At 36.3% G+C, this 26,110-nt stretch overlaps 1 protein-coding gene and 1 long non-coding RNA gene across 2 annotated transcripts in view; one reads left to right on the top strand and one right to left on the bottom strand.

Annotated features, from left to right (window-relative positions):
- The window catches only part of LOC139981119 (uncharacterized), a 51,236-nt gene extending 37,291 nt beyond the window's left edge, over positions 1–13,945 (top strand). Inside the window, exons 11-14 of the mRNA XM_071993300.1 lie at positions 1,390–1,509; positions 4,433–4,645; positions 5,606–5,775; positions 10,794–13,945. Coding sequence (XP_071849401.1) covers positions 1,390–1,509; positions 4,433–4,645; positions 5,606–5,775; positions 10,794–10,926 — 636 coding nt within the window. The 3' untranslated portion in view covers positions 10,927–13,945. The remainder of the gene's footprint in view (positions 1–1,389; positions 1,510–4,432; positions 4,646–5,605; positions 5,776–10,793) is intronic.
- A 134-nt stretch (positions 13,946–14,079) lies between these two features.
- Positions 14,080–16,430, bottom strand: LOC139981120 (uncharacterized). The gene is made up of 2 exons (XR_011797782.1): positions 15,955–16,430; positions 14,080–15,898 (listed from the first exon to the last, which is right to left on the bottom strand). It is a non-coding gene; the product is annotated as an uncharacterized lncRNA (long non-coding RNA).
- Between the last annotated feature and the right edge of the window lie 9,680 nt (positions 16,431–26,110).

Here is a 26,110-nt window from a genome sequence, read left to right as displayed (position 1 = left end):
TATGTAAGGTAACATTTGTGTGAAATTGAATTTCATAACATGTTTTGCATGCATACAGTACATACAGTAGATAGAGGTGTCAACACATTACACACAACTATGTAGTGCTTCGATTGCAGCGAATTCGCACACAATACCTGCAGCTGTTCAGCTTTGCAAACTCGATCCAGATATGGTTTTGTCATGGTGGGGGTGGGGGAGGTTGGCTTGGGGAAGGTTAGGTGGGGTTGGGGAAAGGTCCAGTATTGTTTCTTTTCTGATATAACATTACACACCATTTTCACCAGCATTAAAGCTGAGTATAACTTATTATCATTACTGAGTAGAAACTTTTTATAGAGAAATCTCTGATGTAAACATAGTGGTCTTTTGACCATTCTGTACATGTATACACCATGTTAAATCATATCACCATAATGATGTTTTTATACTATTTTACTGCTGAAGTAATGCCATGCTAACACTCAGCACCTGCACAGAGTAGATAATAATACATTTACGGTAGGATACTAACATGAAACTTGTGCATATGTATAGATATACGTATAGATATATGTAGATATATATAGATAGATATATACTACTTTTCATTGCTAACTAAAAGTGTATTGTTTTAAATGCATATGTGATGGCATAATTGGTTTGAAATTACTGATAACGAATTCTTCAACCAACATATATCCCTCACTTTTAATAGAACTTACCAGCACAACCCTCTTAGTTTTTTGTAATTATTGGTATAGTGCTTTGTGTTTAAAAAATGTGATAATTGCACTGTGAGTGTGTGTGACTTACTTGTTTCGATAAGTGCAAGACCAGTTGCAGCTTTCAAAAGTGGACTTGGGTTGGGGTGGGTGGGTGGGTGGGGGAAGGGTAGTGGCAGAAAGCAAGTGGGATTTAAGCCCCTTTCCAATAAGAATTTCACTTCTGCAGGCACTGTTAGTAGTTCAAGCTGTAACAGTGTACAGCTCTCACGTGTGTTGTCTATATATACTTAGTTTTATTCTTCAAAGATTATATGTGAACATATAACTAATGATTTGATTAACTGGGTCCTCTCCACTTCCCCCTCCCCTCCTCCCTCTTTCCCCCTAACTCAAAGGATCTAGCAATGCTATGGAGTGCATCCCTAGTTAGAAGAGGAAAGATGTAAACATATTCCTGCTATCCCCCTCTGGGCCCCAACTCCATTGTTATATGTCAAGACGCAAAACAACATCACTCATTGTTGGAGTCATCATAGCCATAAAATCTAATTCTTCTTTGGCCAGCAAAACTGCTCTTAAAGGCACAGACCTTTTTCTTGGTTTTAAGCAATGTTCACTTCCATTTTTAGTATATACTGTACCTGTTAATTAAGGACTATCAAATTATTTTTTTAATCTGTAGGAAATACTGGATCTTGAAATGAGGCTGAGACGGAAGGGATCAGGAAGTAACCTCTCAGACACGGAAGAATCACTCTCAGATAGCATCGACAGTCCAAATAGAAAAGCAAGTAAAAATAGAGTGAGTATAGAACAAACATTTGTAAGCAATAATTTTTAAAATTGTTCTCCAGAAGACATTGTAATGAAACTTACAGTATTTCGCCTATCTATCTATAGTTATGTCATTTCAAGTTGCTAATATTACAAGGTGAGACAGATTCAAATGGATCTTTTAGAAATATTTTATATTTTTATTGAGATTATTAACAAAGACAGACTGTCACTTTGTCAGTCAAAGAAAACTTTTAGATTAATTGCCATCCAGCCCGAGAAAAATAACTTGATAATAATAATTTGAGGCAAAGGTGATTGGTTATTAAACTGTAATACATGCAAAGAGCGTGATCCAATTCCGTCCCTCACATGAGGGACGGAGATCATTACACATATCGCTTCACCGGAATGTCCTTCTACTATATGTCATTCCTATTGAAATTACTACTCTTAGTTAACACTAGATGCTGGTGAAAAATTTGCCTTGAATGACAATAAAAGGTTGCATTAATATAGTTTATGACAGCTTTTTTTTTTTTTCATTTTTTTTTTTTGGGGGGGGGCATGAGGGGAGGACATCGATAGAAACTACAGTATTGAAATTGTTTCACAATATGTAATTTTTTTTATAAAAACTTGACTATATTTCCTAATGTACTTTGAATGATTATGAGACAGGAATAATTACATCTCAATTTGTCAAACAAGAACTTAATAACATTAAGATAATAAAGGGGGAGGTCATCAAACATCTGTGAGATACAGACACCTTTTATGTTTTCTGTGAGGGATGGATAAAATGTGACCAAATACTTCACATCAATGTTATAATTAAAAATTTCAGTAGGGATGCAAACTTTACCTAAGTTGAAAAGGATTTGAGCAAAACATGACAAATAATGTTTATCTTGTGACATTTGTTACCACCAACTTACAGTAGAGTTGTGAAGGACGGACAATTGTTGCAAGGACGGACGGACGGACAACATTGCTGTGTGAGGGGGCATACACAGTACAGTATGTACAAGCTCTGCCTTTAATTAGTGAAAATTTCACTAAAACTATTTTTTTTAAAAGCTACCTGAATATGTGTTTGGACTGTTCCAATAGATAAATGGGATAAAGAATATGTTAACTTTCAACATGAAATAGGCTTTACTGACAATTTGGCAAAAACTCCTTGAATGTTGAATACTGTAACACCAATATCTTTGATAAATTTATGAAATTTCTTGCTGAATGTGTGGTTATAGTTGTCAATAGTTATGGTACATATTGGTGCCACTGAACTGATTGATTTAAATGGACAAAATTGTTAACAACCTTTTCCTTGATGGACGGAGGGGCTTACTATGTGACCCTCTTGTTACCTTGCTGTTCCATGTGAAGGCATACCAAATTTCATTTAAATCTATAATTAAGGACAACCTAAGTTGCGTCTGACAATTATAAGCTTAATTAGTTTAAATAATGTTTCGTACCAAATGTAGTCTTGTTTTTGGATCGCACTCACAAGCTACAATGCAAAACAAGATAGGTCCTGTAAAAGAATCCACTAGAGTTAAAGCCTGGTTGCGTTAGGTATTTCATATGTACCGTAATACAAAATAATAAAAGAAAACATGTTATTTTAAAACTGATAAATACAGATCATTTCTGTGAAATGTGCATGTTGCCATATCAGCTGCCATGTTGAACCATCGTAATCTAGAATTTTTAAATACATGTATCTCATTATTTGTGAGGCTATCTTAATTTATTCAAAATATTGCAGCAGATATGACAAATGTTACCATACATTGACCAGTAAAAAGTACATTCATATATTCTTCTCCATTTCTGGGAAATGTTGATAATTATAAAGTAAAATGTGGAGTCTTTCTATTGATCGAAATTTGTTATGTGTTAGATTTGAAAATCTCAGTCATTTCAGAGTCCTGACCAATGTTTCTGAGGACAACAATAATTAACTACGATATTGACAAATGAGTGATTTAAACTTACCACAGATTCAGAATTATTGAAATCTAGTGATACTTATACATGTCACACATATAAAAAAGAGGTCGTGGTTAGGTGAACAGAAATGTCTAAATTGAGATTTTTGAAAAATTAAATTAAAACAAGTTCATGGAAGTTTATTTGGAGATGTAGAAATTTGATTGCATACTGTATCTACTGAAACTGTAACAATTTCTGTCCCTGTCACAAATGACAGTTTGAAGTAGCTCAAAAAGAGTGCAGATTTGTTTCTTGTAGCATTATAATACTATGCACAGAAGTTTCAACTGGACCGAAAATCAATTTATGGTTATATACACCAATTAAATCAGCAGTATCCTAATGTACCCTGTCACTGGTTGAGATGTTAACTAAGTGGTTCAGATTAAAGGAATTTTTTTAACATTATTCACAATCTCAAGATTGTGGTCCAGAAATGGGAACTACTGTAGGTCAATATTTTTACAATAAAGATGTACAGTAGGATTTTCAGTTTCTATCAATCCATTAGCCATGTAAAATGTTTTTTTTTTTCAGTTTAATGGGATCATACTACTCTGTGGTCATTGTAACTTCAGAGGAAAACATATTGTTTGATTGGATATATTTTTTGAGAGAGAGAGAGATTTTTATTTTTGAATTCGTCACTCTGATGGCTAAGGGCGAACCAATTTTTTTCAATTAATTTACTTTCTTAGTTCTGTTTAATGTTAAACTGAAACCCTCAATTGTTCAGTATCATTCTCTGTCCTTTTTTTTAAGTTCTACATCTTACTAGAGAGTTTACGTCCATCCTCGTGGATCTCTCAGATCAAAAAAATTTGTCTCCTTTCTCATGCTCTCCTTTTTTGACAATCAGATATAAAAGTGCAATTACTGCTTCATCTAGGCTCTTTTGAAATGTTACAGAAGTTTTTACTGTTCCATTGAAAACCTTTTAATTTCAGAATTTTGTGCCTGCGCCTTGGAATTGCTGTAGGGTGGCATTGTCACGGAGAGCAGGGAGGTTCGAGATGCCGATGGACATGAGGGATCTGGTCGGCATGAGGCCTGCGGAATATCTCATGAAACACTGCAAAGTGAACCCTCAACGAATTGCTCTCTATAGACGGACCTTTTCAAAGGTAGACAAAGATTGCGACGGGAGAATCAACAGGAAGGTAAGGCACATGTATCTGTTTGACAGAATACATGAATCAAATATCCATTTCAAAGTCTAGAATGGAACGAAACTTCCAAGATTGCAAGAAAACTTGTCAGGACTTATCCATTGTAGGCAAATATCAATTCTTTTGATAGCAATTTGGACCCTCTCTATAAATATACATATATATATAGAAGTAGTATAAATAGCTTGACCGCTCACAGAACTCTAGGTCACAGACCATGAGGTTAACTTCTCAATAGAAAATCCTAAAGGAATTTGAACATATGTGGTGATTGCTTTTGAAATAACATAGTTAGAAGAGTGATTGGTTGTAAGGAAAACAATGTAAAAAATTTGTTCTCAATGTTCCTAACTAAAGTGAAGAGATCAAAGTTGACCTAGATTTCTCCCACACATTCACACCCCAATTATTATGAAATAACAAGTATGCTAGATGAGTTAATTCATGATCTACACCTTCTGGCGAGGATACGAGATGTCAATATTTTTTTTTCTATTTAATATTTTTTTTTTTTTTTAATGTTCCTCTCTATATTGCAAGCCTGTGAACTATTAGATTGTGGTACGAGCATCACTATTGTATCAAATAAAGACAATATTTGTGTTTACTGTATGCATATAGTCCTAAAGCACTAATCTTTTACATTCTATGTATAATACATGTATGCATACAGAATGTGTCCATGTGTACAGTAGCATTCACAAAGCACATTGAGTTATTCATGAGCACATGAAATTTCACTCGAAGAAATGAAAACCACCGATTTTTCGTCAAAATGATTTTCATGTTGTGAAAATATGTTTAAGGCACCTCTGAGGCACTTAATTAATGGTTGAAGAGGATATGCACTGTCTATCCTTTTAAGAGTTCTCTCAGAGTTGAGAGAGAGAGCTTAAGTGCTTCAAATATGATTATTATTATTCTTTCTTCTTTTCTCTTTGTATTTCGTAGGAGCTGAATCAAGCAGTTACAGAGGCCTTAGTGGACACCGTTAACGAGGATCAGGTGGCATCTGTCCTTAAATCCATCGGAGTGGGTGAAGATAAGTCGTCAATGGTCAAGTTCAGTTTCTTTGCCCCCTTCTGTGCCCTCCTTGAAAGACTCCATTACAGCATGTTTGTGTAAGTAGACTTTCTTCCCTTTTTTTTTCTTTTTTTTTTTTTTTGATATCTCTCACAGGTCTCTGAGTTCCTCGCACCTTAAAAAATATATCTGAAATGCTTTTAATTGAAGTAGCTCAGCAATTTTAATGTTTTCTAATTTTCTTTTCTTTTTTTTTTGTTTTTTTTTCTTTTCTTGTTTTCAGTCCTAATAACTTGTGTTCTCTCCTTTTTTTGACTGCAACTCCAACATTTTAACTAGCATTTCATCGGTTGAATAAGTTAGCTTGTGGGAATTAAAGTGCATTTCAAGTCTTGAGTCCTAAAATCCCTCACCCTTCTGAACTTTGAAGTCTTCCATGCTAAAAAGTACTCCAGCAGAGAGGAATGACTAGTTTTTTTTTTTTTTAATCAGATCATAAAAGTTTGTTGTGTATTTTGACTATTTTCACATAACTGATACACTTGTTCCCCTCCTTCCACACATATACCCCCCTCCTCCCCCATCACTCAAACACACCATCACTTACATTCAAATATATTGTAGGTCGTACTCATAAATCTTAGTTAACCCCCCCCCCCCCATAATCACATTAAGTGAATGTTTGAGATTTTTGGTTGTTTTTACTGAGCATGCTGTTTCAACTATGTGTGTTGTGTATTTGCACATAACTGATACACTTGTTCCCCTCCTTCCACACATACCCTCCCCCCTCACAGTCAAATATACTGTAATTCGTACTCATAAATCTTAGTTATTCCCCCCCCCCCCCACATAATCACATTAAGTGAATGTTTTAGATTTTTGGGTTTTTTTTCTGAGCTTACTCTTTCAAAGAGCATCTAGATTACATTTGCCTTGTATTGTCTAACCTTTGAGAGACAAGTAGGACAGGTTCATGGTAAACTGACTTATAAGTATATATCCTTTGCAGGTATCATTTGCATCTTGGCATTTAAAGTTTTGCAATTAGTTTTCTTGAGATTATGTTACAGTATTCTGACTGCATGCCAAGGTTATTACGCATTGTAAATACATGAATTTGCCTGCAGGATTCACCAATCTGGGACTTGCCATAAAGAAACAAGTGATTCCTTTTTTGGGTTATAAATCATTCTCTTTTAGTAAATTGGTGTCTTGTATTGTTTTGATATTCTCCCCCCACCCCCCCACCCACCACTTACCCCAATATTTTTGAAAATTTAAGATCCCGAAAAACAGCCGATATTTAGTTTGTATATTTTATGTTATTTTCATTTTTTTTATTATTTTCTTAATGACTGTTTGAGTTTATAATGCAGTTTATGAAGAGTACTCAATTATTTAACCACCAACTGTGTTTTATCAGAGGTCTTTATCCTCATCAAAAAGTTAAATTTTGGCACAGACCATCGTGTCAGATGAATCGCAAAACTCAATGGGAGAAATCGTAAGACTTAATGACAGCCTCAGAGGACAGGTTTCACAGTGTCTTAAAAAAAATTGTCAGACCTGTACAAATGGTGTTGAATGTCATCTAAAGTTCTCTGTTGACATTTATTATTATATACAGTTAAAGTCTCAATACGTGTTTGCTGATGAATTTCTGAAAACAAACTTCCGATGTAGATTCGATGTTTCTAAATTCTAAACCCACTCTGACCAGGTGGGTGGGTTTAATGGAGTAAAGCTGTGGCAATCGAAAGAAAGAAATTTATTTTCTTTTGCCCTTTATCGTAAAACACTGCGCCGTTCATTACACACATAGGTGTAGGAGGAGGGGGGGCTGCAGCCCCCCAACCAAATTTTTTTGGGCAATATGCTGAGAATTTTTCGGGCATTCACTGAAAGAAAAATAATTTGCAATGTGTTTTTCAATGGTTAAACTTATATTATTATGATCATTGTAACGATTTCCCCAATACTGTAATTCTTACCAATATGGAAGGGTAATAACACGGAAAATGATTGATTGATTGAAATTGATTGATATGATTACACAAATGTAACCTACTGTATATATCCGTATCGTCCACTAGTAAGTCCTATGCCTAACGGTCGTAAACAAAACAGAGAGATTTGATTGGCACATGATCTGTTGGGCGGGGCTAACAAAGTTTGAGTGAAGTTTGTAGAATCTACAAACTCGTTCAATAATCTGGCAAATTTTATCCAGCTCATAATGTTTAATGACAGATAAGTCAGATGAAAATAATGATTATTGATATGAAAATTGCATAGAACGGTGTTATTTTCACGGAGCTTTTAGGGCAGTAAGCTGGAAAAGTCAAAGTTGAAATTTGGCAAACACACATTGAGACTTTACAAGAACATGTTTTGGTTGAGATATTATAGAATCTATAAAAACAATGGATTAACTTTGACATTTCTTGCCAGCAAAGAGGAACCGACATCACCATCATCAATCTAGCCTTAAAGGAGCAATCCAAAGCTTTAGGATACTGTAAATTATCAAATTGACCATATTTAAATCGGAGCGGCAGATTAGAAACAATGTTTACGAGCGCTCAAATTTTTGTCTTTTTTCTTCGCCTGAAACATATTCTGCCTAAAATCATCCTGTAATTTAATCTGCATGCCATTCTATTAAAAAAGCATAAGATCAACAAGTACATTGTTACCCTGAAGGAGGACAGCTTAAAAGGAATTGAATTGGGATTTCACAAAGGTTCTTGACACATCAGACAGTCGTCAATCACCCCGGTTGTCTGTAATAGCTTTGAAGGGGGAAAAAATGGAGAAAAAGTCAGAGGATTGTCATCATGATATAAGTTTTAAAAAGGTAATAAGAAGTACAATGTTACTGTCTAGTATGATATAGGTGTGTGTTGCGTTTCTCTTTACATAAACACACAACCTCACTTCCCCATCTCCCCCCTCCCCCTCCAAATAAAACAATGGAAATGAATGACAATTATCAGAACCAAGTTTCCTTGTACAGTTAGTATATTTGTGACATAAAAGTAGTGCAGGTTATACATGTATAGAAAATATTGCAAATACATCATAAAGATGGAGATATTTCTTTCTTTAATCAATTGAATATAATATCCGTTACATTTGTCACTCTTAACTTGTTCACCCAAAAAAATCAGCCATTGAAATGGTCGACTAGCTTTATTTGTCCCCATCACCGGGATCGTTCATAAAGACACGTTCCATTAGTACTCGGTTTGCCGGTGGCAAGCGTACGATTTTAAACTACCCAATTCTGGAGTTGCTCAGTTTCCTGTACCAAACAAAAAAGAAAACCTCCCACTATAAAAAAAAACATACCATATCTGAGAGATTTTTATCAGACATGTGAATAAAAGATTTCCGTAGCGGAGGCTAAAAAGCCATAAATTTAGCATTTCACATGAAAGCAAATTTACATTACTTTCAGATTTGTAGAGGAATAATCCATTTCAATAGACAATAAAATTGATCCTTTATGGAATACTTTTAGCTCATAAATGTCTTTCTTTTGAAATATATTAAGTTGACTTTCTGAATAATCGTGCAGTGCTTCCATCTATAGCTGGGTAACTGGATGTATTATTTAAATTTATTGAAAAAATAACATTTATCAAGGCCTTATTTGGGGTGGTTTATAATAACTGTGGACAGTCTGTGGTAACGTTGAAAATACATTATCTTGTTTCCCATTGTGCTCTGTATAGAGATGTACCAGATAATCACTATGTTGTGATATGTATGTTTCAGTACCCTGCCTGTAGTGCAGTAAAGAAAAACTGCACATAGTTGTTTGTGTTCTACATTTTAGAAAAGGACTAAAATGTTCATGACTGGTGGGAAAGGAAAGTGAGGTTCAAGATCAGTTAGACAATCTCATAATAAACCTATTAAAAACCTAACATACACCACATCGGAGTGTGTGAGCATTGTGCATTAAAAACAGAGCTTTTTTTTGTCCTCATCTTGACCAAAAACCAAAACAGATGCCGTCCCGTAGGCAATCCTATTTTACACTGTCAGTCGACAGCTTGTAGAGTCAACTTTCATTTCCTCTGATCGTAGATTTAAATTATATAAAGTTTTTCTGCTTTGCTCTTGAATACAGTTAATGTTCACTCATGAATCAAGCTCATTAGTTACTTGTTCGTGAGGCACGTTCGTGAAAATGTCTGAATTTTATCGATTGAGGATCAGAAACTCAGTAGGTATGGAAAAACTAATCAACCAAACTGAACATTCACTGCTAAAACTAAGTTCTGGTTTTTAAACCTTAGTCGAGATATTAATATCCATGGCCAAAATCATGTCTTGCTTTATTGCACCATTAGAATGACATTTAGATATTGAGCATATGCCTGAGTGGTTATGTGACATTCTCATCAATTTGTAGTCGTTTGCCACGTAAACATCAGTAACTTGGATTTTAATTAAATTCTGTTGTATCCTACCACTTAAGAAGAATTTCAAAGTGCACTCACAGTAAAAAAACTGCAGCATAGCTTTTAACAAACCTTTGAATGTAAGAATAAAATAACTTTCCATGACCCCCTTGTCCACTCCCTTCCATCCCCTTCCTCCTATCTTCAACCATCTTGCTTTTCTCACTCCCTTTCTCTCTGACTCTCTCTCTCTCTTTATCCCTACCCCTTACCTCTCCCCTCCCTTCCCATCCTGCCCCAATTCCCCTTCTTGCCCCAGCTAAAAATTTGGCCTTGAGTTTCTCGTGTTCGGGTGAAGGAAAATTGCTTGACTGCGTCTTGTTGGAGAAAGGATGCAAGTGAATTTCAAATTATTTTACTCCAATCTCTCATGAATTTAGGAACAGATTCAACCAACCTTGTACAAAACACTGAATCTGTAACGGTAGGTAAACGTCTTCTGATTCTCTCAGAACAATTTTGGTTCGTTTCGTAGTTTTCCAGCTTGAAAAACTTGTTGACTCTCAAAGAGATAACCGCCGTCCGTAATGGGAGTGTGACTCAGAAAAGAACTAATTGAAAGCAAGTCATTGTGCTGATGGATTTTTCTGCTTTAACATCTTAATGTGTTTGAATGTTGTCTCCTCTCGGCCAAAATACAGAACTGAGGATTCGCTGGACCGTGATGCGCGGTTGAAGGATCGTATAGAGGATGCAGACTTCTCCGCTCTCGACTGGAAATTGGATGGCTATGAAATAGATGAGGACTTGAAGAAGCTCTTGTACAGCTTATGACGACCTTGATCATGATGAATCTGAGGAAATCAGTTGAGATTATCAACGTTTACCTACGTCTTTGATCGTCGATATACAGTAGTTGGAACGACCTTCATCAAAATGCATAAAGCTTGTCGGATTAATTCCAAGCAGCTTTCATCTAGCCAACTTTGATCATTTTTTTTTCCAAATTCATTCCGTACATAAAATCTTTGTATTAAACACAATGAAGGTCATAAGAAGAGTTGTCGTTCCAACTTTCATTTTCAAACGACGACTTAGAATTCAAAACGCTCGGTAAAAACACCGGAGCCTCACAAGGTAGGTCGGTCTTGTCAGATAGCCGACCAAACGTGAAAAGTTTTCTTTGAAAGTTACTCGTTTGTCATCACAAGACTTTCTAATTGAAAAACAGAAACTAGTAGTGTCTAATATATGCATAGCTATAATCTATCATTATGGGATAGGTCGCTTTACTACCTCACCATTTCTTGTTCCCATGAGGTAGAGTAGGGGGTAGGACATTGGTACATGTTTCTAATGTAAAGTATAGAAGTTCATGAATGGTTTTATTATACTGCACTGTAAACTATTTATCAGCCAAGTAAAGTTTACTTAATGAATATTGTTGTGTTTTCATATGGTAGGTTTGATTAAAGAGACATCTCAGGATAATTAACAATAATCAGTAACACGATTAAGGTCTGATTCGACTCCGATTTATTGATATTTTCTCTGCGTCTGCTTTCGAATATTCACTAATTCCCAACAACTCCCAGAATGTGACTCCTGGGAGAACCAGCAAAGATCCTTCAGGAGCTTCGATCTTGGTTCTCTTGACCACATCATGTGACATACACAATAATGAAAAATTATGAATCAATAACCAATCACAATACTGAAGATTATCTTTGATTTTACCGAGAGGCATTGGAAATCCTCTACACAACAATATGTATGACCATGAATGACCAAGACACATATTAATATGTATCATGAATAGTATAGTCAGAAGTACACTGTGATTGATAAATGAGAGATGAATCAGAGCTGGTTCCATTTTACCTCTCTCTAGCGACAGCAATCACCTCAAGTTTATCATTCCTGTGGTAAACACAGAGCGTTAATTAGCATTTGGCAATTACCAGTGGTATGTATGATGGAATTATTGATACCCCATTGATTACCTATTTAATGGTTCCGTATAATAGGTTTTATGACAGAGCTTATGGTTACGTGCACAGACCTGATCTTTTACTAGAGGTCAAAGAATTCTGCAGTTTGAACCAGAAGGTTCATTCAAAGGCAGAAGTTTGACCCGAGCTATATTACAACATGGAATGATTGAGATATCTCTAAACCGCTTACTGCAAAAGATGTCATGTTCCTGTTATCAGTTTACATTTCAGTTTTAAGAGCAAGAGACATCCAGGGGTTTGGATGTGATATTCAAGTAATCTACTGAAAATATTTGAAATAAATGTACCAAAATACCAGGGCAGGTGAGATTGTAACGACATAATCTGTCAATAGGTTTGACGTTCGATAATCGTTCATTTGCCAAGGTGGTCCTAATGTGGTCCTAATCATTCATTCAAGGTGGTCCTAAATTATGGAATGCCCTCCCACTAGGACACTGTGTCATACCTACAATTTGTCCTTGTAAAAGACATCTGAAACATATTTCTCTTTAATAACTACGATGAATGTTTCTTTAATTTAAACATAAGTTAATGTAACTTTTCTTCAATCTGTATGTATATTTTGCTTTCAGCACAGTCACACACCTCTTTGGTTGTCCGCAAGATAGTGGTTGTGCATAAACCCTTAATTCATTCATACATTCATCCATTCATTCATTCATTCCATTCATTCATGTTTTAAATTAACTTTGATGACAATAACTTCTCCTATACAATATATGATTCAAAAACACTGTGCACCTTTCAATAGAGAAGAGAACCAATGTTTCATGTGGAAGTGAAGGCATGTTACAGCGGTCAGAGGGTGTATACATCTATTAAGTTAAAAGCTAACAATGATTAAACTGATAGCATCTCTTTATTAAGCTCTTAACGATTCCCACACCTATTCAAGGATTTGATGTTCTGGTCTGTAAGCTTTCTCATTTTCTAATTTTGTTTTATGTTTAGAAGTCATTAGTCTTTCATTTATTACTGGCTTTTAATTTACTGAAATTGGTATCTACACCCTACTTACAGATTAAGTTCATTTCCACCATATACATATATAGTTGTGGCATTTGTTTGATGTCATTATATTAAGTTATTTAAGATATTGGCTCCAATATTTGTGAAAAGGTGTCGAGACATTGCAGCGGTGTATTGCTATGAATAAAGGTGATTTGAAAGACCTGTGTTATACTTACAAACGTTTTAATGTTTTAATCTGAAAGGGAAAAAATTATCAAAGTAGTGAGGTAGGAGTCTATGGATCCAGTCTTATTTTTATGTAAAGACTTAATTAGTATTTTGATGCTGACCATAATTGGTCTTGCTATTGTATTAATCAGTTTCCAATCCAACTCATATTTCAATAAAGTTGGTGAGATGAATAGTCGTCGGTCGGTTAACCGATGTGCATCATCTTCCTCTTACTTAATTTTTACGATAAGAAAGAAAGATTTCTGATAAAATAACAAGTTGGTGTTTTGACGTTAGAGGTGATTATCGTCCATGATTGCTAGTCTTCCACCCGACATATATTCCAATCCTAAATATGTCTTAGATAGCTAATGGATTTGTGATGACATCGTGCTCTAGATAATAGAATACAATCATATTTTATTTTTTATTTTATTGATTTTTTTTTTTTTTTTTTTGTGATAGATTGATTGATAATTGTAGGTGAAACTGTAGAAATGCCAGCAAGAACAAGAAAGGAAAAAACCCAAAGCAGCTGTGCAGATGTTTGAAGTATTAATAGTTCTAATTACGAGAAAAAACATGTTACTTGAGATGTTATTGGCGTCTGAAGGATGAATGCATATTTGAGACAATTCTGGCAGACACTTAAACTTTGCAATTGGGAACAAGAAATTAATGTTGAAAAAATTGTGTTTAATGACTCGGGAAAGTGACAAGGAGACTTCAGTAATTAGTCCAAATATCTAGTTTTCAATTATTTTTTTTCTTTTATTTATCAATATTATGTTATTTATTTATATATTTTTTTGATAGATGCAATTGTTGACGAAAATTTTGGAGTAGTTTGCTAATTAGTTGGTCTTGAAGGAAGTTTTCTTTTAATTGAAATATGACAAGAGGTAAAAAATACTAAAATATCCATTTCTCAACATTTTTTGGATTGTGAAATATGGAAACGAAATATATATATATACCTTTAGTTTATCATTATCTAGGCAGAAGTACACTGAGAGAGTATTTATGATAAAAGTCGTTTTAATTGAAAGTTGAAGCAGATATACTTAATGTCTTTGGTGATGAGTTTCCAAAAAATGTTTGCCAAACCAGTAAGTCTCAGTTACACAAAGGCAGATGTTAGATATTTTATCCAAGTGAACGTTCATTTGCGAGTAATTAATTATTCAAATATCCTGTTGCCTAGATACTCCATGTAGTATTGAACATATGCAAGAAGAAAAAACAAAATCACCAGAAACGTTTAAAAATATGGGGAAAAAAGGTTATTGTTTGATATGAAGAAACCTTTCTTAATCATCAAATATGAACTGAATTGTAATGGAAGTTAAGAGCCACTTGATAGTATGAACGATTTATACCAAAATCAACTCAGAAATTTGCATTTTAGTCAAAGAAATCCAGAAAGAGAAATGAGCACGTCTGAGGCTAATTATTGGCCTCCATTTTTAAATTGCTCTGTTAAACAATTAAAGTTATTCTGGTTAGGTGTCGGGTAGTCTTCACTTTGTGACTAAGTACTAGTGGCAAGTAATTAATCATAGTTAATCAGTAAAATGCTTTTAGGAATTTGGATAAAAATCAAATTAGATTGGATGTAAATAAGTTGTTAATGTAACATGTAATTAAATTCAACATTCCTCTCTTGTGCATTGCAGTACTATAAAGTGGCATTATACTTGTTCTTTCAATAGAGTTTGATTTGTAATATTTTTGTGTTTTATACATATGTGTTTTATACATATTTTACATATTCCGTCTTCCACTTACACAATTTGAGCACAATTCCGTCCTTCTTTTAAGAATATGCCCCCCCCCCCCTTCCCCCCACAATCTCTCTCTCTCAGGCTTCTATTTTCATCTGTAATATATTCATACTGCCAAACATAAAGTAGTTCCTTTACGAATTTTGACGGTTCCGTGGGAGTTGGTTCAGGTATCGTCGTCACAGAGGGAAGTTATGTCTGCAATTAATTAATTAAAGCAAAGTAACCTTTGATTACTGTGTGTAAAGACAAACATAAATTCAATCTGGAGGGTTTAGAGTACATACCAATAGGGATATTATTATTATTATGATTATTATGATTATTCCATTAACTGATTCCCACACTCGTGACTATTTCCTACCCGTTTATAAGTATGCGGTTCTAAGTATGCGGTTCTGTTATGTCTGTAGTTCATGGCAGTGTCCCATCAGGAGTAGTTTATGATCAGACAATAGATTCTGATATTTCATGTGTTCGTTTACCTGTTAGGTATTTCTTCATATTCTTTATCCAAAGTAAACAATTTCATTTTTTCTAAGCATATACCAAAACTACATTTTTGCCAGTCGTATAATATTCGCCAACCCATGGCCTTTTTTTTTTTTGCGTATATTTGTAACTCCCAAAAGCATACTATAAAAATTAAACACGAAGTCGGTGGATTTATCATGTGTGTAGTCAAGTGTGTCAGTAGGGACTCGGCGATCAAATAGGGGACACCGGAAATTATGGAGAGGGCCTAGGAGAATATGTAATCTACATTAAAGGAAAATGAAAGTATAAAACAACTGTTAGGAAACTGCTTATCCACTAAAGTGCCTGTGTAGGAAACTGCTTATCCACTAAAGTGCCTGTGTAAGAGAACACTAAAGTGCCTGTGTAAGAGAATGTGTAAAAGTAAGAGGGCCTGATGTTTCGATCCTAGCAGGATCTTCTTCAGAGGCTGAAATATTAAATGATTCTCATTTTCACAATATATTTATGAGTACAAAGAAGGTGTGGTCCTATAGTAACATAACTGTTCCTGGGCCTCACCTGTTCGGCATAATTCAGTACGGTAACTTCATATACCACACATGAATGTTAAACAGTATAGCAGAGTTTATCCGAGTGAGTTTGTTCATATGACCTGATTGACTGTACACAAACCATTCACAGTACTGGAGCATGTTGTGATCTTAAGTCTTTCTCGCCCATTGGGCGCCACTATTCATGGAAGTGTTGTTAGTACATACAAACACTAAAATAAACTGATAACTTTTTCCGATTTTTTGACAGCACTGTATAGCCACGTATAATTGTATAGAATCATATCTTCGTGTAAAATATACAAAAATAAAGAAATACCATAGTCGGGAATCATTTTTCGTTCTATTTTATTTGCTCTGATGAATCTGTTATCCATTCCAGGTTGAGGGGGTGGGGCGGTGGGGATGATTGAGTGGCTTAGGGGACCTTTGGTTTACAATGATACCATGTCAAATATCAATTCATAATTTAATGAGGCAAATAGCTTGCGCGTAAGGGAAAGTCCCCACCCCACCCTTCTTAGTCTGTACCCCTTCCCCAACCCCTCCAAACATGGGATGTATACAATTGAAGATGACAAATTCATCGATTATCCGAGATTAGTAAACTTCACTAATCTAACCTTGAAACCTCTAGAGAATGGTTTCCTCCTTTAAACTTAGTGTAATAGGCCAGGAAGTCGGTTATTTTACGACGCTAAACAACCGCAAACGTTGTGCATATGGTAGAAGCCAAATAGCGTATAACTTATACTTCACATTTTGTGGATATTTAATTTTCAGTTTTAGCTTATTTTAGGCTCTCCCTTTTCTTTTTGCCAATTTTGAAGACCTCCATTTCATTAACATAAAGTCTGTTCAAAGTATCTCTTTCAAGATCAGGCTTTAGGAATCACAAATGATTTCGAGTTGGTTAGCATCATGTAATTTGATCTCTAGAGTAAGGCAAAATATGTCACCAAAACAGAACTAGTATTGTTCGATACAGGTGACAAACGCCTACAGTGGAATTAAGACCTTCCTTAACGGTTTCGAACCTCTGGACATACAATCAGCGTCCATGGCCTAGTGGTTAGGGTGTCCGCATATAAAGCGCAAAGACTACAGTTAATCCTAATGAAATTTGTGTTGACTCTAGACTATCTGACTAAAATCTAACTAAAAAACATCGAAGATGGGAACCGTGTATATTAACTTATCCTCAGTGTACCGGTACCTCGATTCATGCATTTCAGAGAAGCAAAGCAATGACTTTACTGCCAATTTATATGTTTATTTATTTAGTTAGCTAGTAAGAACTTATTAATAAGTTAATAAATATCAATTACACTGCAGTCTGATAGAAATGAGCGTTTCAGTTAAAGCAAGTTATTTCAAACTTCTCAGTCCAAACGGTGTCTTCATCACGTTAGCCATGTATTGTATTAAATAGTGAATTGAAGAACATTGGAGATCATAGGAAAGTACATCATTGTGAGAGACCACAACACTCCAAAACTCCGTTTTTATCACAGACCCACGTACTGTGCACGTGTGGGTGAAGTGTAGAACTATGAACAGATATACATTACCATTATTGGCATAGCCAAATTCTGTCTCTTCATTCTCACTTCCTTCACACGGCACGAGCCCCACCCCTCCCACCCCTCCCACCCCTCCCCCTCATCCATTCCCGTCAAAAAGAGCTGAAAACGTAGATTCTAGTTAGAAAAGTTATCTGGGTCTCTGGAGCGGGTAGGTTAAATATCCTTGATACGAAAATTACCTAATACGCTAGCTGTAGTTAGAAGCCGACCCAGAGGTGATTCGGGCGGCCCCATTTTATCTTATTTTTTGTAAATTAGCTGCAAACATAAACTTTGCTCAGAGCAAGCATATGGTGAGAAAATAGCAAAATTCCTCCCTTGGGCATTCCTTACATTTTACCGATGTTTTACTATGCACGGCGCCGTTCGGTAGAATTTTCGGTATCTATTGATACCTCCAGGCCCCTACCAAATACCGACAAATCCTGAATACGCCACTGCAGGAATGTAGTGTGTTTAGTGTACTTAAATGCGAGGAGGAATGGACGTCAGTACAACTAGTTGTAACTATTTCATTAGACAGTTATCTCAACTTTGTTTTGAACTTGAGAGTAATATAAACTCAGTTTTGACAGAGCAATGACCATATACTTGCACCAGTCTGATATATATGATAGGCCTACAAGTCGATATACAAACATATACATTGTAATCCAGGTGCGTATCCAGGGGGGGCGTTGGGGGCGCGCGCCCCCCGGGTAAGAAAAAGAGAAGTGAAAAAAAGAGAAGAAAAAAGAGAAGAAAAAAGGAAAAAAGAGGGGAAAAAAGAGGAGGAGGAGAGGAAGGAAAGGAAAAGAAAAAGAAGAAAGAGAGAAAAAGGAGAAAAAGAGGGAGTAAAAGCAAAACGCGAAGACACCGGGAAGAGAAAGAAGAACAGTGACATCATTACAGCGCTGAAGGGTAGCCAGTGACGGATCAATGATTTCGTAAAAGTGTGACTCACCCTACCCCTTACACCGACAACTCCATTTTTTGACGTTTCCATTTTCCTCTCTCACTAATGATCTATATATATACTATATATAGTCTATCATACCGCGTGTGTAGAATTGTGCTATGAAACCAACTGTGGCTGGTCACGAACTCGACCGTGTCGTCGGGGAACATGACGCATTTTGGGATGGGGGCGACCGCCCGCCCCCCCCCCATTCAGCATTTTTTTAAATGATATTGCTAAGTAATTTCAAAATAGAAAGTGCTTAGAGGCAACTTACAAGGCCTGGGAAGTGTCATTTCCAGCGATCTGGAAGACATTTTCGGCCAAAATTTGCTTGTACGCTTCGCGCCAACCTATGGTGGCGCTACGCTGAGATAATTTGCCTACAGGCTTCGCCCCTCCCTTGGCAAATTCCTCGCTACGCGCCTGTTCGAATTTGTAACGCAAGCAGCAGATATCACATCATACCAGTGAGCATGAAAATGGCGTTCCAGGATGAAAAGCCTCAAAACTGTCCGACTTGCCTGAAAAAATAACCAAAATTTTTCAAGCGCGAAGCGCGCGTTCAACGTCTTCATGTCAATATCATATAAGCAAGCAACGGTTATTACATCGCATGCCATCATGTACCGTACGGTCCGTTCAAATTGCGCAGTATACCGCGGGATGCTAATGTAAACAACGACATGTCTCATGTAGATGTATAAAAAGCATGGAGGTCCAATTATGTCAAAACTCTCTTTTACATTAGTAATGGCGAATTAGGGCCTGCACCCCCGCCGCGCAGTGGCGGAGCGTCCATATGGTCAGGGGGGCGGATGCCCCCCCCCCCCCCTGACGGACTCAAATGGACTGCTGGAGCCTTTTTCAGCTCTTTACCACGTTTTGCTTATTCTAGATTATTGACTTTTTTATTGCGCTCTCATCTACTTATTGACATTTCTCACATTTTCTTGGTGTAATTTGGCGATGACACCTTCTTCTTCGTTTATCTGCAAATTAGCCAGGCCCGGAAAGGGTCATTTCCGGCGATCTAGGGAGTATCTTTACTCAAAACTTTTCTGTACGCTACGCGCCAACCAGTGGTGGCGCTCCGCTTAGATAGTGTCGAAAGCGCCCCTTCAGACCATTCTCGCCACTCCTAACCAATACCCCTTGCTCCGCCACTGCCGCCGCGCCTCCTTCGCTTATGTGTGTAGTGTTCGGTTGAAGGAAATATCTGCTATTTTTCATTTCCTTCAACCAAGTTTTATAATAGCCGTTATAACAGGTTTTAATATTATATATATTTTTTTTTATATTTATATATATATATATATATATATATAAATTAACTGTGTCTGAATTTTCCAAAATTTCTCACCAACATTCTACATCACACTTTCCTCTACTCGTGCAATTTTGACCGGTCTGTTAGGGGTTGAAGGAAGTTTTTTCTATATTGGTTGTCCATAGATGAAATTTTGTACAACATTATGGGTATGTTTTGAAGTGAGTTAATTCACGAGAAATGTGAATTTTCAAATTCTGAACAAATATGGGGCTTAAAACCTTGAAAAGTGGGGCTGACGGGTATTGTGGGCCGCGACGTAGAATCACCTACAAAAGCAAAGACCCACAGGTGTTGCGATCAGGTCGAACATGATGTGTGCCGGGTTGACAATCTTCAAAAAGGTTATGGATGGAAAAAAACTATTAGGAAATACTTGGTTCTCAGGCAAAAAGTGTACATCTGGTTGGTCATTTCAAGCCCGAGAAGTGCCGTTTCCGGTGATCTGGGGGTTTCAAAACAAGAAATTTTCTTGTACGCTGCGTGCCAACCGATGGTAGCGCTCCGCTTAGATAGTAATTCGCGCCCCCCGGGTTTGAAAATCCTGGATACGCTCCTGTAATCATCACTTCACAGTTATAACTTTTCCAAAATGTACATTTGGGAGTACGTATTTGAAGTGTAATAACACTTTGACGTCTGGCTGACGACCTGCGATATTTTAGGTAAAAGGCACGAATTAACACAACCCGATGTGGCAAATCGAAAGAATATAAGTCGCCATGATGGTGTAAAGTCATCGCTTGGTGAGAAGTACACGTTAATTGGATTTATGACATTTTTGGATAAATTACCTTTTAATACTCAAAAAAGATCTGTAATCCTTTGTTTATTTATATATTTATCTTTTCATATATATATATATATATATATATATATATATATATATATATATATATATATATATATATATATATATATATATATATATATATAAGAAATGAATGTGTAGCAAATGTATGACAGATATATATTAAATTCATAAAGATCAACACACCAGAAAAATTCCACTTCTCGACCGGTTTCGTCCTTTTTGGGACTCATCAGGCGAAGGTAGGGATCGAACACCGGACCTTTGTGTCACAGACCGAAGTCTTTACCACTCGAGTGAATGAAATTAAAATGGCAAATTTCTACGTGTAGAAAATAATAGGGGAATGGAAGCTGTGGAATATTAATTTCATCTATTTAGCAGCCATGGAGACCGGCATTTAATGAATGAAGGTAATTAAAATGCAGTTTGCGGCCCATTAGTGGCTAATGAGACGGATCCACAAATGGATCCAACGACAGGAGTTTGCTCCCCGAATAGACATTACTCTAAGCCCACGACTTGTAACTGGGGGATATACATCTCTGTAGCATAAAATGCAACGTAACGAAAACATTTGAAATTAGGCTATAGTGTAAAATATTTTGATAAATTTCTTCAAACTTGTTGCAGTTTTCCCTGAAGTTATTCAGTTTCAGGTCAAATATGTCATGTGTCTTCTTTACTTGGCTCGCCCAGCAGAACCAAAGCGTGACGATCCAAACAGCACTCAACAAGTCCTCACAGAAACACCCTCTACAGCAGGAATCATGTTAACGTCACCTGCCGAACTGGTATGGCGGGCCATCAGTCTCAAATCAAGGGAGAGCGACTTATACCGATTTAAATCGACATATACCAGTTTCATTCTACATATCATCGATTTAAATCGACATATACCAGTTTCATTCTACATATCATCGATTTATTTTACTTATCATCGATTTAAATCAGTTTTGACAGAGCAATGACAGTGGCGGAGCTAGGGGTATTGGTCAAGGGGGGCGAGAATGATCTGTAGGGTCGCTTCCAACACTATCTAAGCGGAGCGCCACCACGGGTTGGCGCGGAGCGTACCGACATTTTTGAGTAAAGATACTCCCTAGATCGCCGGAAATGACCCTTTCCGGGCCTTGCTAATTTGCATATAAACGAAGAATAAATAGGTGTCATCGCCCAAAAAATGTGACAAATGTCAATGGGTAGATGAGAGCGCAATAAAAAAGTCAATTATCGCGAATAAGTAAAAAGTGGTAAAAAGCTGAAAAGGGCGCCAGCAGTCCATTTGAGTCCGTCAGGGGGGGGGCATCCGCCCCCCCCCTGACTGTATGGACGCTCCGCCAATGAGCAATGACCATATACTTGCACCAGTCTGATATATATGATAGGCCTACAAGTCGATATACAAACATATACATTGTAATCATCACTTCACAGTTATAACTTGTCCAAAATGTACATTTGGGAGTACTTATATGAAGTGTAATAACACTTTGACGTCTGGCTGACGACCTGCGATATTTTAGGTAAAAGGCACGAATTGACACAATTCGATGTGGCAAATCGAAAGAATATAAGTCGCCATGATGGTGTAAAGTCATCGCTTGGTGAGAAGTACACGTTAATTGGATTTATGACATTTGCGGATAAATTACCTTTTAATACTCCAAAATGATCTGTAATCCTTTGTTTATTTATATATTTATCTTTTCATATATATATATATATATATATATATATATATATATACATATATATATATATATATATATAAGAAATGAATGTGTAGCAAATGTATGACAGATATATATTAAATTCATAAAGATCAACACACCAGAAAAATTCCACTTCTCGACCGGTTTCGTCCTTTTTGGGACTCATCAGGCGAAGGTAGGGATCGAACACCGGACCTTTGTGTCACAGACCGAAGTCTTTACCACTCGAGTGAATGAAATTAAAATGGCAAATTTCTACGTGTAGAAAATAATAGGGGAATGGAAGCTGTGGAATATTAATTTCATCTATTTAGCAGCCATGGAGACCGGCATTTAATGAATGAAGGTAATTAAAATGCAGTTTGCGGCCCATTAGTGGCCAATGAGACGGATCCAGTGAGAAAAACACAAATGGATCCAACGACAGGAGTTTGCTCCCCGAATAGACATTACTCTACGCCCACGGCTTGTAACTGGGGGATATACATCTCTGTAGCATAAAATGCAACGTTACGAAAACATTTGAAATTAGGCTATAGTGTAAAATATTTTGATAAATTTCTTCAAACTTGTTGCAGTTTTCCCTGAAGTTATCCAGTTTCAGGTCAAATATGTCATGTGTCTTCTTTACTTGGCTCGCTCAGCAGAACCAAAGCGTGACGAGCAAAACAGCACTCAACAAGTCCTCACAGAAACACCCTCTACAGCAGGAATCATGTTAACGTCACCTGCCGAACTGGCACCATCCAAACGACAGTACAAAAACCGGTCTGTTCGCGGATCCAAGAGCGCCCCGACCCCAAGCATCATCGTCCCCACTGTCAGGTGAAACGAAATAATTTTAGAAAGAGTAAAGAAATTATATGCTGCAAATAATATATATATCTATATCCATATATCTATATATCTATACATATATATATATTTATATATATATGTATATATATATATATATATATATCGATACCTCGATTCATGAATTTCAGAGAAGCAAAGCAATGACTTTACTGCCAATTTATATGTTTATAATTTATTTAGTAAGTAAGAACTTATTAATAAGTTAATAAATATCAATTACACTGCAGTATGATTGAAATGAGCGTTTCAGTTAAAGCAAGTTATTTCAAACTTCTCAGTCCAAACGGTGTCTTCATCACGTTAGCCATGTATTGTATTAAAGAGTGAATTGAAGATCATTGGAGGTCATAGGAAAGTACATCATTGTCAGAAACCGCAAAACTCAGTTTTTATCACAGGCCCACGTACTATGTACGCGTGGGTGAAGTGTAGAACTATGAACAGATGTATACATTACCATTATTGGTATAGCCAAATTTTGTCTCTTCATTCTCACTTCCTTCACACGACACGAGCCCCCCCCCCCACCCCACCCCTCCCACCTCTCCCCTCATCCATTCCCGTAAAAAAAGCTGAAAACGTAGATTCTAGTTAGAAAGTTATCTGAGTCTCTGGAGCGGGTAGGTTAAATATCCTTGATACAAAAATCACCTAATACGCTAGCTGTAGTTAGAAGCCGACCCAGAGGTGATTCGGGCGGCCCCATTTTATTTTATTTTTTTTTTTTTTGTAAATTAGCTGCAAACATAAAATTTGCTTAGAGCAAGCATATGGTGAGAAAATAGCAAAATTCCTCCCTTGGGCATTCCTTACATTTTACCGATGTTTTACTATGCACGGCGCCGTTCGGTAGAATTTTCGGTATCTATTGGTACCTCCAGGCCCCTACCAATTACCGACAATTCCTGAAAACGCCACTGCAGGAATGTAGTGTGTTTAGTGTATACTTACATGCGTAGAGGAATGGACATCAGTACAAATATTTGTAACTATTTCATTAGACAGTTATCTCAACTTTTTGCAACTTGAGAGTAATATAAACTCTAATACAAACTAATATAAAGTAAATAATATAAAAGTTTTGACAGAGCAATGACAGTGGCGGAGCTAGGGGTATTGGTCAAGGGGGGGCGAGAATGGTCTGTAGGGGCGCTTCCAACACTATCTAAGCGGAGCGCCACCACGGGTTGGCGCGGAGCGTACCGACATTTTTGAGTAAAGATACTCCCTAGATCGCCGGAAATGACCCTTTCCGGGCCTTGCTAATTTGCATATAAACGAAGAATAAATAGGTGTCATCGCCCAAAAAATGTGACAAATGTCAATAGGTAGATGAGAGCGCAATAAAAAAGTCAATTATCTCGAATAAGTAAAAAGTGGTAAAAAGCTAAAAAGGGCGCCAGCAGTCCATTTGAGTCCGTCAGGGGGGGGGCATCCGCCCCCCCCCTGACTGTATGGACGCTCCGCCAATGAGCAATGACCATATACTTGCACCAGTCTGATATATATGATAGGCCTACAAGTCGATACAAACATATGCATTGTAATCATCACTTCACAGTTATAACTTGTCCAAAATGTACATTTGGGAGTGCTTATATGAAGTGTAATAACACTTTGAGGTGTGGCTGACGACCTGCGATATTTTAGGTAAAAGGCACGAATTAACACAACCCGATGTGGCAAATCGAAAGAATATAAGTCGCCATGACGGTGTAAAGTCATCGCTTGGTGAGAAGTACACGTTAATTGGATTTATGACATTTTTGGATAAATTACCTTTTAATACTCAAAAAAGATCTGTAATCCTTTGTTTATTTATATATTTATCTTTTCATATCCGTATCCATATATATATATATATATATATATATATATATATATATATATATATACATATATATCACACGTATAAGTGTAATCAGTAGTAGCAGAAAGAGCTCAATACCGTAGTAGAGCAATAATATCACAAATAGACAAGATATACAATTTACACCATATTGCTACCCTGGGTTTCACGTCTATGCGTACGTGAAACCCAGGGTAGCAATATGGTGTAAATTGTATATCTTGTCTATATGTGATATATATATATATATATATATATATATATAGATGAAAATCGTAATGAGTTGGAAAATCAAGAACAGTGAAAAAACTCTCAGCCTCCACCGGGATTCGAAGCACGGGCCTTCCGCTATATATATATATATATATATATATATATATATATATATATATATATATATATATATATATATATATATATATATATATATATATATATATATATATATATATATATATATATATATATATATATATACATATATATATACATATATACATATATATATATATATATATATATATATATATATATATATATATATATAAGAAATGAATGTGTAGCAAATGTATGACAGATATATATTAAATTCATAAAGATCAACACACCAGAAAAATTCCACTTCTCGACCGGTTTCGTCCTTTTCGGGACTCATCAGGCGAAGGTAGGGATCGAACACCGGTCCTTTGTGTCACGAAACGAAGTCTTTACCACTCGATTGAATGCGATTAAAATGGCAAATTTCTACGTGTAGAAAATAATAGGGGAATTGGGAGCTGTGGAATATTAATTTCATCTATTTAGCAGCCATGGAGACCGGCATTTAATGAATGAAGGTAATTAAAATGCAGTTGGCGGCCCATTAGTGGCTAATGAGACGGATCCAGTGAGAAAAACACAAATGGATCCAACGACAG

Source organism: Apostichopus japonicus, chromosome 15, assembly GCF_037975245.1.
Source record: "Apostichopus japonicus isolate 1M-3 chromosome 15, ASM3797524v1, whole genome shotgun sequence".
Lineage (NCBI taxonomy): Eukaryota > Metazoa > Echinodermata > Holothuroidea > Aspidochirotida > Stichopodidae > Apostichopus > Apostichopus japonicus.
The sequence above is the reverse complement of the archived record's forward strand: the minus strand, read 5'-3'. Positions and strand labels throughout refer to the sequence as shown.